The 12,780-nt window shown below is 33.0% G+C and overlaps 1 protein-coding gene across 1 annotated transcript in view; it reads right to left on the bottom strand.

The window, feature by feature from the left end:
- Positions 1–4,875, bottom strand: part of LOC143062687 (uncharacterized) — a 35,697-nt gene extending 30,822 nt beyond the window's left edge. Inside the window, exons 1-5 of the mRNA XM_076234430.1 lie at positions 4,786–4,875; positions 3,966–4,027; positions 1,935–2,121; positions 1,364–1,519; positions 296–427 (exon numbers count right to left, since the gene is read on the bottom strand). Coding sequence (XP_076090545.1) covers positions 296–427; positions 1,364–1,519; positions 1,935–2,121; positions 3,966–4,013 — 523 coding nt within the window. The 5' untranslated portion in view covers positions 4,014–4,027; positions 4,786–4,875. The remainder of the gene's footprint in view (positions 1–295; positions 428–1,363; positions 1,520–1,934; positions 2,122–3,965; positions 4,028–4,785) is intronic.
- Positions 4,876–12,780: the final 7,905 nt, after the last annotated feature.

Raw genomic sequence — 12,780 nt, 5'->3', positions numbered from 1 at the left:
CTGAGCACATATATCATCCCTATATATCAAAAGTTTTGAATAGATTAAATTTTATGTCATTTCCTTGTTATTTTTTTCATAGAGACTGAAGTATAATGATTTTTAATGGCAATACAATTTCATCTTCTCACTGTTTGACTCGTCATTGTCAAAAAGGAACTCACCTTATAAATTAGCAAGTGAGAAACCTGAGCTATAATTGATTATGTAGAAATAAGATGTGGTATGATAACCAATGAGACAACTCTCCATCCAAGTCACAATGTATGTGTTTATTTTTTTTTTGTCTACTCACCGTTAGGTAGATCATACTGATCAGCTAACTGTTTTGCCCATGATTTTGCCTCTTTGATGTATTTCTCTCTCTCCTGTTCATTCGAAACAGAACTAGTATTCTTTTTCTTTTTAGGTCGATCCAAAGTAAGACCTGCAACAAATAGAAAAAGAGAAAAATTTTAAATTGATGTGGAACAATTTTCATAATTCTATAAACCTCCAAATATTCCTTCAATGAAACTGTATTGTGGAAAAACAGGCATATTGATAAGGTCACTTGAACCATATCCTAATGAGGGGCTGTAATCCAATAGTTAGATAGTCCAATGTCACAGTTTCAATGGTCCAACAATTCGATAGTCCAACAGTTCAATGGTCTGATAGTTTAATAGTTTGACAATTCTCCCCTTATGATGGCCATTTAAGTCAAAAAAATTATAAATGTTGTATATCAATTCATAATTAATAATTTTTTAAAGACAAAAGAATCTGCGACACTTGCACTACTAGCATCATACAACAATCCTTTTCTTATGTGGCATCATACAACAATCCTTTTCTTATGTGGCATCATACAACAATCCTTTTCTTATGTGGCATCATACAACAATCCTTTTCTTATGTGGCATCATACAACAATCCTTTTCTTATGTGGCATCATACAACAATCCTTTTCTTATGTGGCATCATACAACAATCCTTTTCTTATGTGGCATCATACAACAATCCTTTTCTTATGTGGCATCATACAACAATCCTTTTCTTATGTGGCATCATACAACAATCCTTTTCTTATGTGGCATCATACAACAATCCTTTTCTTATGTGGCATCATACAACAATCCTTTTCTTATGTGGCATCAGACATTTTCTCTTGTGACATCAAAGTTTTACAAGAATGCAGTAACGGTAGCCAAAGCTCCGTGTTGAAGGCCGTACTTTAACCTATAATGGTTTATTTTTTAAATTGTTATTTGTATGGAGAGTTGTCTCATTGGCACTCACACCACATCTTCCTATATCTATAAATAGCGATTACTAGGTGTTTGAGATAATATCAAATTTTCTATTCTTTTCTATCACTTACCACAAGCATTACATAACAGTAACATTTTCTGTTTTACTGGATCATACTTCTGTTTGGGTGCTGGAACATGCTTTGAACGCCTATTCTTCAAAGACTTCTTAGAAAATCTGTTGATTACATATCTTGACTTGCACAAATCACAACAAAAAGGAGTTCCTGCAAAATGATAGCATTGTTTTGTTATAAATATAATCAAGATGTTTTTTTGTAATCCAATATATCAAATGTTCTTTATCATGAAAAAAAAATTAAGAAAAATTCTATTCACATAAAAAAAATATTTCCAAGTACAATGTAATTATTTTTATCATTTGTGGAGTACAATTTACCCCAATTCATTAATTTAGGTAAGCCCTGAATTTAAATGTGCAACAGAGTACAAACTTTTCGATATGTTTTTATGCTTGCAATGCTTATAACTTTGAAAAACCTTTAAATCTAATATCCATAAATTTACAATTTTTTCCCTCACCCACAAATATTTGTATGCTTATTAAAACAAATAAATTTACAATATGAACAAACCACTAATTTACTTCTATGTGTCATACTATTCCAGAGTAAAACTTACCATCTTGAAGAATATCACATGGTCTATCTGGTGCTGTGGAAGAGAACGGAAAACGTTTTGGTTTCTTTTGTTTTCGTCGTGAAAGCTGTGAGTCATCATCAGGTGAGAACATTTGTCGTGGTCTTTTCCTACGTTTACTCCTTCCTCCATTTTCTGCTTTACCATCTTCAGTTAAATCAGTTTTTGCCTACATAATAAATCAATACATTTTAGAAATGTGAAGGCATATTTTGTAATTTAATTTAAAGAAATTATATACATGTACTTGATGTAAATGATTTATTCTAAGAAGTTAAATAATGAAAAAATATATATCCTAATTTTCAATGCTCAGCCTGTAGATTCAGTAGTTGTCATGTTATCTGTGGATCACATATGTTTTTCCTTTATTGTTTTTGCATAAATTAGGCAGTTGGCTTCATCACTTGAATTGTTTTACATTTCGTCTTATATCTAAAACTTTTATGGCACTGGCTACAGTTACATGGAAATGTAACAATAATAAAATTATTATTGTTACATTGGAGACTAAAAGCCGGAATGCATGGTTGGGTAAGGACCTGTTTAATTACGAATGTAACAATAATTATTGAGGCTACGGTTACATTGCGTTATTGTTACATGAAAAAAAGCAATGTACGATGGGACTAGTAATATGTACTAAATAATAAAAGTTGAGGACATTTATTCAAAAATTTATAACATACAATTTATTTACTGTAATTTTTTATTTACAATGACAATTTCTACAAATCCAGTAAGTTGTTTTTAAAGTCCGACACATTTTTGATGAACGAAATTACGTCCTCCACGGATACGTGTACATACAGATTTTCTTAGTATTTTTAAGTTACAGTTAGCAAACTTTGCTTTTGATTATCAATTTACGTCAAGTTATAAAGCTGTATGAAATGTATGTCTTGATATTGTTTCAGTTTCGTTTAAAACGCATCCCAAGTTTTATTTTTTTCACCATAAACAAAATTGGTCCAAAGTATAATGACACTTAATAACAGTAGGTGTGCAGTTAAATACTTTAAAAAAGTGAAACCATTGAACTATATTTTTCGCCTTTGACAGTCACACTCCTAATCTTGAGTAGTATCTTTAAGAACATCAAAACCATTAATACGTAGTAAAACTATCAAGTTGTACACCATTTGTTGAATAATAATATTTTATTATTTATCAGTATTAAATTACAAGTATTCTTTAGTACATATGAAAGAATGAAGCAATACAACTATAGAAGATTTAAGTTTAATCAATCTAGCGTACATTGCTGTTTTTCATGTAACAATAACGTAATGTAACCGAAGCCTCAGTAATTATTATTACATTTGTAATTAATCGGTTCCTCACCCAACTTTGCATTTCGGCAATTAGTCTCCAATGTAACAATAATATTTTTATTATTGTTACATTTCCATGTAACCGTAGCCAGTGCCAACTTTTATAGGTGACTATACCATATGGATTTGTCATTGTTGAAGACCATACAGTGACCTATCATTTAGAATCTAATGGATATTGTCTCATTTGCAATCATACCTTTTATCCTTATTTCTTATTTATTTTTTTCCTTCCACTGATTTGTATTCCTTACCTGAACTGACCAATTTTTTTATTTTTCATTTATGTGGAAGATCCAAGTATGAAAATTCCTTAATTCAGATATATAGTCACTTCATGTATAGTTTTATATGATAAAAGTTTCACATACATGTACCATTCCTAAATGAACAGAATGAAAGCTCTGAAGACTAATACCAGCTTCATACATTTCTTTACCCTTTATTTTGTGGATTTACCAAAGTCTGCCTAAAAAGCTGCATTATTATTGGAGATTAGTACTTCTTTGAATATTTGAATTCCTGGTTCACTTTGCCCACAAAATCCATAAACATTGTTACCCTGCAATTTATAATAAATGTACTGCGGTGCACAATGTCAGATTGCTGTCTAGTAAATTAAATGTGTATCAAACTTCTCCTTTCATTTATCTTGAATTCAGAACTATCACTTAATTACTTGTTTAGAAATCTTTGATCTTTCTTCTTCTGGAGATACTTTACTCATTTTTTCTCCTTTGTCTAGAACAAAATATAACTGATTAAAGTTTATCAATAAACCAATCATTCTAAATGCATAAGCTAGGTACAGGTACTTACAGCTCTATGAAATCTTCACAAATAATATTTTTTTCATTTCAAATGTTCTTTAGTGTAGTTCTTGTGACAAGCTGCAAGACCATTTGAATTATAAGATGAAGGGTTTTTGTTAGGGTCCTGTATAAAAGCATAGATCAGTGAAAAGAATTTGAGACCCCTGACTATATCTCATACTATTTTTTTTTTTTTTTTTGAAGTCATGGCAATGTCAGTGTGGTGAGTCTGATATAGTTGTTTTGTATCTTCTGCAGTATACAATCTGATTTATAGATTTACGTCCCCTTTCAAAAATCCTGGATCGGCCCCTGATCATCATGAAGATATTCATTTATAAATATATGAATATATTTTGAAATTTTCATATCAGATTGCTAGAAATTTGTACTTGTTAGCTGAGACTACTATAACACATGTGTTATAGTAGTCTCAGTTGTTAGTATACAGGTATAGACTGTTGGTTGTTGCCTGGGTATTTCTTACTATGCAGAACCATTATAATAAAGTTTTATATACGAAAACTGTTAATACTGAGAATTAGTCAATAATTTGGGAGAAATTGCCAAAGCATAACGCCATTAAATCCTTGAAAATGTTGTGATATTTACATTTGAAAAACAATTCGTGGTCAACAAAAGACAACTCCCGTGTCTATATTAATTGGGTCATCTTATTATGCTTACCAATTAGACGATTTGGTTCATAGAGATTAAAAAAACCTCCATCTACAATAGCAAACAATCCCAATATTTTAGAACGCCATTTTCTCCTAACGGTACTTCTATGCGTATGGATAAATCCCAAGAGCACTTGTCGAAAGTTTTACCGCGGGAAATTTGAACTCTAGTGAATTTTTATCATGCATATCTGTCAAATTGTAAGGTTTTTTTTGTAAATAATCTGCTTTTTTATTCTTGTCCATTTCAATACGATATATCGATTAATTAATTGCATAATTTTCTGCAAATATTATAAGCATATTCCAGACAAAAACAGAAGCTAGGTTTATATTTGATCGGTGGCTGTCGTGTGTAACTGTAACTATACTGTAAGTAATCTTCACCTCCAATCAAGGACGTATAACTAACATATCTAGTAAACGTCCTTCCTCCAATAGTTGGTCTCATTGGGGTCTAAGCGTGACACAGGATTGTCCTATTTCTTGTAAGCGTGACACGTGAAAGTCATTTGAATTATTGTGTGTGAAAACGGGAAACGAAGTCGGGAGGGACTCGTGAAATTACACTCAAATGAGTCAGGAATCCGGGGGAAATCATCAATTTATTAGTCGGGAGGGACTCGTGAAATTACCCTCAAATGAGTCAGGAATCCGGGGAAAATCATCAATTTATTAAGCGTGAAATCAAAAATTGGTGTTAAATATAGTGTCTGTATTCCTTATGGGATATAGGTTTACAAAGTTATAAAACTTAGAGTTTGTTTATCCACTCACTTGAGCGATTGCCTGATACTTGATGGAGATATCATAGTATGACGTTTCCATGCAAAAGTTTGAGGGAAAATGAAGCATGATACCGACATAAGGGTTCGAAATAATAATCTTGGCAAAACAAGTGTAAGTATAGAAAAACGAGGGGGAGGACAGGGGTAAGGGAGACAGCCGGAGAAAGGGGGTAGGAGAAAGGAGAAAAGGGGTGGGAGAAAGGATAAAGGGGATAGGAGAAAGGAGAGGAAGGCTGGGAGAAAGAAGAAAAAGTTGGAGAAAGGAGAAAAAATAAAATATCTCTCCTTTTAAATTTTTTTCTAATATTTCAAGAAAAAGATCTCAAAAGGAGATGTTTTATTCTAATGGGAGAAAGGAGAACGGGGGTAGGAGAAAGGAGAAGAGGGTGGGAAAAGGGAGAAGGGTACCCCCTGTCCTCCCCCTCAAAAACCGTGGCCTAAAAACCACATAGGACTAAAGCATGGATGACACGAACTGCATAAAAGAAACGAGGAGTGAAGATCATCTTCTGCCATACATATGTCACCCGTCGTGACGTCCAAATTATCAAAACAAGTATTATATGTATACGTACATTCAGGGTACCATGTCGCATTTGGGAAACATAAATCTTGAGGTCATATATGATGACACATCAACAATTAGAAAATATAGTATATAATTTTAAGGTAAACTTTTATTGGGAAAAATACCCTAGCTATATATTTTCAGGACTAAAACTTGGTTGTGGCGTCACTATCAAAGTTAAATTGCTCATAATTTTCTTTGACCTGGTAATTTTAAACTTGTTCCAGTCATCTGCTGTCACTATTATTTTTTTCATAAAAAACATGGTCAAAGAAAACTTTATCCAAGTCATAGGTTGCCATTATCAAAGTTTGGTTGTTTTTTTTTTGTTGTTGTTTTTTTTAAACTTGGTAAAAGAATAAGATGCGCTGTGATAGAATGATATTTCCCGTCAAAATTTGTCTTTCATAGTTGTCAACATAAAAAAAAATCTATCAAAAAACTTGTATAAGAAAACTTTGATAGTGACAACCGGGCTTAAAACTGACATTAAACATTTGAATATATTTCGCACGGCAAAAATTAACAAAATTTCGAATATTGAAATATTTCTATTCTATAGCTACATTGTTGATATATATCATTATGTCTTTGCTTTAATATTAAGATTCGCCACGCACTTATGAAGTATTGATTTGCATAGCGACCTCGTTATTAATTTCAGGAGTAAGTTCGATAAAAAATCATGTGTATTGATTTGACAAACATATGTTTGAACTCCGATGCAAAGCTCCATTCAACGAAGAATGCCCAACACATTTCGAATACACGTCCAAGTTTTTACGTTATAATATCGATGTCATATAATACCATTTTGCCACAAAATCATGGTCAATATTTACAACCGAATTCGGTTCAACTTCAGTGGCGGATCCAGAGGGGGGTTCCGGGGGTTGGAACCCCCCTTTTTTTTTGGCCGATCAATAAATTTGTATGGGGACATATAGTTGGACCCCCCCCCCCTTTATCCTGGGTTGGGAACCCACCCTTTTTAAAATGGCTGGATCCGCCCCTGAACTTGACATAAAAAAAAATCAAACTTGATGTGAGTTTTGTCAGGTAATACCGGTAAGCATTTTGTATAAATTTCATAACATTTGCATAATTTGGTTGAGAGAGGCAAACTAATTTAGAGACGGAAACTAAAAATTAGCAATTTTTCCATTTGTTCCTTTGTAAAAGGGCATAATCTTGAACGGTAAACTAGAGGCTCTAAAGAGCCTGTGTCGCTCACCTTGGTCTATGTGCATATTAAACAAAGGACACAAATGGATTCATGACAAAATTGTATTTTGGTGATGGTGATGTGTTTGAAGTTCTTACTTTACTGAACGATTTTGCTTCTTACAATTATATCTATCATGAACTTTGCCCATTAGTAACAGAGAACTATATTTGGTAAAAATTTACATAAATTTACCAAATTAATGAAAATTGTTAAAAATTGACTATAAAGGGCAATAACTCCTAAAGGGGTCAACTGACCATTTTGGTCATGTTGACTTATTTGTAGATCTTACTTTGCTGAACATTATTGCTGTTTACAGTTTATCGCTATCTATAATAGTATTCAAGATAACCAAAAACGGCAAAATTTCTTTAAAAATTACCAATTGGAGGGCAGCAACCCAACAACCAGTTGTCCAATTCATCTGAAAAATTCAGGGCAGATAGATATTGACTTGATTAACAATTTAACTTCTTGTCAGATTTGCTCTAGATGCTTTGGTTTCATAGTTATAAGCCAAAAACTGCATTTTACCCCTATGTTCTATTTTTAGCGGTGGCGGCCATCTTGGTTTGTTGACCAGGTCACGCCACACATTTTTTAAACTAGATACCCCAAAGATGATTATGGCCAAGTTTGGATTAATTTGGCCCAGTAGTTTCAGAGGAGAAGATTTTTGTAAAAGATTACTTTAATTTACGAAAAATGGTTAAAAATTGACTATAAAGGGCAATAACTCCTAAACGGGTCAACTGACCATTTAGGTCATGTTGACTTATTTGTAGATCTTACTTTGCTGAACATTATTGCTGTTTACAGTTTATCTCTATCTATAATAATATTCAAGATAATAACCAAAAACAGCAAAATTTCCTCAAAATTACCAATTCAGGGGCAGCAACCCAACAACCGATTGACCGATTCATCTGAAAATTTCAGGGCAGATAGATCTTGACCTAATAAACATTTTTATCACATGTCAGATTTCTTCAAAATGCTTTGGTTTTTGAGTTATAAGCCAAAAACTGCATTTTACCCCTTTGTTCTATTTTTAGCCGTGGCGGCCATCTTGGTTGGTTGACCAGGTCACGCCACACATTTTTTAAACTAGATACCCCAAAGATGATTGTGGCCAAGTTTGGATTAATTTGGCCCAGTAGTTTCAGAGGAGAAGATTTTTGTAAAAGATTACTTTAATTTTCGAAAAATGGTTAAAAATTGACTATAAAGGGCAATAACTCCTAAACGGGTCAACTGACCATTTTGGTCATGTTGACTTATTTGTAGATCTTACTTTGCTGAACATTATTGCTGTTTACAGTTTATCTCTATCTATAATAATATTCAAGATAATAACCAAAAACAGCAAAATTTCCTCAAAATTACCAATTCAGGGGCAGCAACCCAACAACCGATTGACCAATTCATCTGAAAATTTCAGGGCAGATAGATCTTGACCTAATAAACATTTTTATCCCCATGTCAGATTTCCTCAAAATGCTTTGGTTTTTGAGTTATAAGCCAAAAACTGCATTTTACCCCTTTGTTCTATTTTTAGCCTTGGCGGCCATCTTGGTTGGTTGACCAGGTCACGCCACACATTTTTTAAACTAGATACCCCAAAGATGATTGTGGCCAAGTTTGGATTAATTTGGCCAAGTAGTTTCAGAGGAGAAGATTTTTGTAAAAGATTACTTTAATTAACGAAAAATGGTTAAAAATTGACTATAAAGGGCAATAACTCCTAAACGGGTCAACTGACCATTTTGGTCATGTTGACTTATTTGTAGATCTTACTTTGCTGAACTTTATTGCTGTTTACAATTTATCTCTATCTATAATAATATTCAAGATAATAACCAAAAACAGCAAAATTTCCTCAAAATTACCAATTCAGGGGCAGCAACCCAACAACCGATTGACCGATTCATCTGAAAATTTCAGGGCAGATAGATCTTGACCTGATAAACATTTTTACCCCATGTCAGATTTGCTCTAAATGCTTTGGTTTTTGAGTTATAAGCCAAAAACTGCATTTTACCCCTATGTTCTATTTTTAGCCGTGGCGGCCATCTTGGTTGGTTGACCGGGTCACGCCACACATTTTTTAAACTAGATACCCCAATGATGATTGTGGCCAAGTTTGGTTTGATTTGGCCAAGTAGTTTCAGAGGAGAAGATTTTTGTAAAAGTTAACGACGACGGACGACGACGACGACGGACGACGGACGACGGACGACGGACGCCGGACGCCAAGTGATGAGAAAAGCTCACTTGGCCCTTCGGGCCAGGTGAGCTAAAAAGTGACGCCACGAAAATTCAAACTTGATCTGTTTTATGTGGTAATAAATATTGTGTACAAGGATCTATAGGTTTCATTACCTTTGGTTTGGACAAACTAAGGTAAGAGAACAGAAACAAAATAATCAGGATTTTTTTTATTTATTTCCAGTTACAGAGCATAACTCAAGAACGGTAAAAAAGTGACGCCAACAATATTCAAACTTGATCTGTGTTATGTGATAATTAACATTGTGTATAATATTTGCTTGAGGAAAACTAAAGTAAAATAAGAGAACGGAAACCAATTTTGGGATTGGCGGACGGATAAGGATAAAACCATGACTAGATAGAATATTTACAGCCATATATTACACAGAATATTATAAATACACTGTTGTCGTGTTGTGTTATAAAAACAGGTGTAACGTTACACACGGTATAGTTGGTCGAAAAGGGAAGTTTTCTTATCAAATTCATACAAAAACAGAGATTTTATGAAATGCTAAGCTTCAGTGAAATTACAAGTAAATGCTCCTGATGATGCAGATGTAATCAACATCCGCAAAATAGTCATGTTACAGTTATTGGAGAAGACAACAATTTGCTATTGAAAGTTATTTGTTGTAATTGTAAGCAGAATTGTGATAACCAACGATTCACTTGCTTGCAGGTTACTTGGAATTGGCTGTTCACAAGACTGTCACAGTGTTGAATGGTATAAAAATACCAATTTTCAACGATTTTTTGACAAAATCACCAATGTTTACACCAAAAATGACTTGTGATTGTTAAATTTGATATATGCCTTTTTGTGCTTCTTTGTTGAATATTTGTTTGTTTTTACTGTTATTAAGATACTTGTGGTACTTGTTCATTCTGTCATTATATTGTTTAGTGATATTCTCGTATTCTTGTCTTTCGCTTATGTGCTTTGTCTATATGCCATTTGGTGTTACTTCGAAAACTTGTTTGTTGCTTGTCTTTCATTTCTGCTATAAGTGCTTTTTCTGTTTGCCTTTTTCTGTGTCTTTGTACATAATATATGACGTGGCTCTGTACTTATACATCCCGTCAATGTGTTATTGTACTATGGTAAATTTGTGTACTCTTGTTTATAATTTTTGCTATATGCCATTTTGTGCTTCTTTGTTTCATATTTGTATGTTTTTTTAATTATTTAGATTATCACTCAATGTTGACTGCTGTATTTTTGAAATTTTCATCTACATTTGTATTATGTCTGTTTGTTTTGTTCACGCGGCGCCTCGTTGTCAATATAATGGAATTTGTTGCGACTGTCATACTAGTGAGAGGTTTAGCTAGCTACAAAATCACAATCAATCCACCATTTTCTACATAATAAAATGCCTGTACCATGTCAGGAATATGACAGTTGTTATCCATTCTCGTTTGATGTGTTTGAGCTTTCGAATTTGCCATTTGATTAGGGACTTTCCGTTTTGAATTTTCCTCGGAGTTCAGTATTTTTGTGATTTTACTTTTGACTTGGTCTAGCGCCTGTTAACACGCTTATATGACATGATTAAAGAAGTTATAACTATTTGAAATCATATTATTTGAAGATTTAATTCATAATTTTATTATATACAAACTTGAAATCCAGTTTTCAGTGATTTTTCAATAAAATTACATTCTTTGGCAGGCAACTCTGATTTCTTAGGACTTTTGATAATTGATAAATGACATGTGAAGATTTAAAATGGAATCAAGATAACTTTTAAAACTAAAGGCAGATATGTCTTCTTTTATTTTAGTGGACTTTACACTTTACCAAAAAAAAGTGGCCTTTAATTTAGAGGGCTTAACAGAAGTATAAGAAAATCTATCGTCGAACTTTTCGACACCACGCCTGTGTACCTTGAATAAAAACATTTTGAACCTCATCCATTTTATTACGCAGCAAAATTAAATGTACGATTTACCAAACATATTTATAATTTACGTTTTTTCGTGTATTGTTTTGTGTATCTGTGTTGTTCTGTTCCACCACTGTTCCAGGTCTACTGGTGAGTTTATAGTCAGCCGCTATCTTGTTTAACCCCTGCCTTTTATTGCTAGTATGGGTTTCGTTCATGACCGTAGTCCGTATGGTGACCTGTACGCCATTTTGGTCTATGGCAGAGAGTTAGTTCATTTGCAATCATACCATAACTTCTTACTCTTATATATACCATGTGTATCGTTCCTATCATAATATCTGCCCTGCTCAAAATCTACAAAACTGTCTTTTATTTTATCCGAAATAAATGCATGAACTATTTACCACTGGACGCCAAACAAACAACATTCTAATAAAATTGTACGAAGTGCTGAATACATTTTCATGGTGCTTTCAAAACTTTGTCGAGATTTTTTTTCGTTCACATTTTTACTGAAGTGAAAAGCTTTGGTAGTACGACGTTCAGAATTTCTACATGTTAGAAGGGTGCATAGATATCTTCTGGAACAGTTTCCATATTAAATCTGAGGCGAGAGCACCTCCTTTATCTAATCAATCATTGTTAATGACCTTTCTGTAATAATCAAAGATGAATAAGAATATTGCTAAAGCTTTTCCATTAATTTTTTCGTTGCAAGTACACTGTGTTCAAGTTCATTGATTAGCCCATAAAAACTTGTCTCCGAAAAAAACCCACATTTATAATGCATTAAAATAACCAGAGACATAAAATACAAATTTAATTACTATTATAGTACATTTTTTTAATATATCTCTGATATGACAAAAGAAGAAAGAAAGACATTGAGAAAGTTCAACATAATATATTGATAAAAGTATTACTATGTTGTGCGGAATATACAGTATAAATGTATTAGTGTAAATAAGTAACAAATGATGTCTTTTTAGGTTAAATTAGCAGCAGCATAGAATTTGACAATGATGTCTTCTTCCGATGTTAGTTATCTTTGTACCGCAATGGAGTTCTTAAACACCTCTTTGTTGCAGAATCAGAACGGCTCCTGGTCGTCATTCCAGAATATTCTTTAATTGGTGTGGTTAAATCACTAATACTATTTCTTCCTCGCTTTACTGCGTTGTTTGAAGCATCCTGGTTGCGAACTGTGATAAATAATGTCACTAATGCTGCAAGTGCAACTGTCATTAATTGAAAT

The sequence above is a fragment of the Mytilus galloprovincialis genome, chromosome 2 (assembly GCF_965363235.1).
Source record: "Mytilus galloprovincialis chromosome 2, xbMytGall1.hap1.1, whole genome shotgun sequence".
NCBI classification, from domain to species: domain Eukaryota; kingdom Metazoa; phylum Mollusca; class Bivalvia; order Mytilida; family Mytilidae; genus Mytilus; species Mytilus galloprovincialis.
This window is presented reverse-complemented; position numbering and strand designations above follow the sequence as displayed.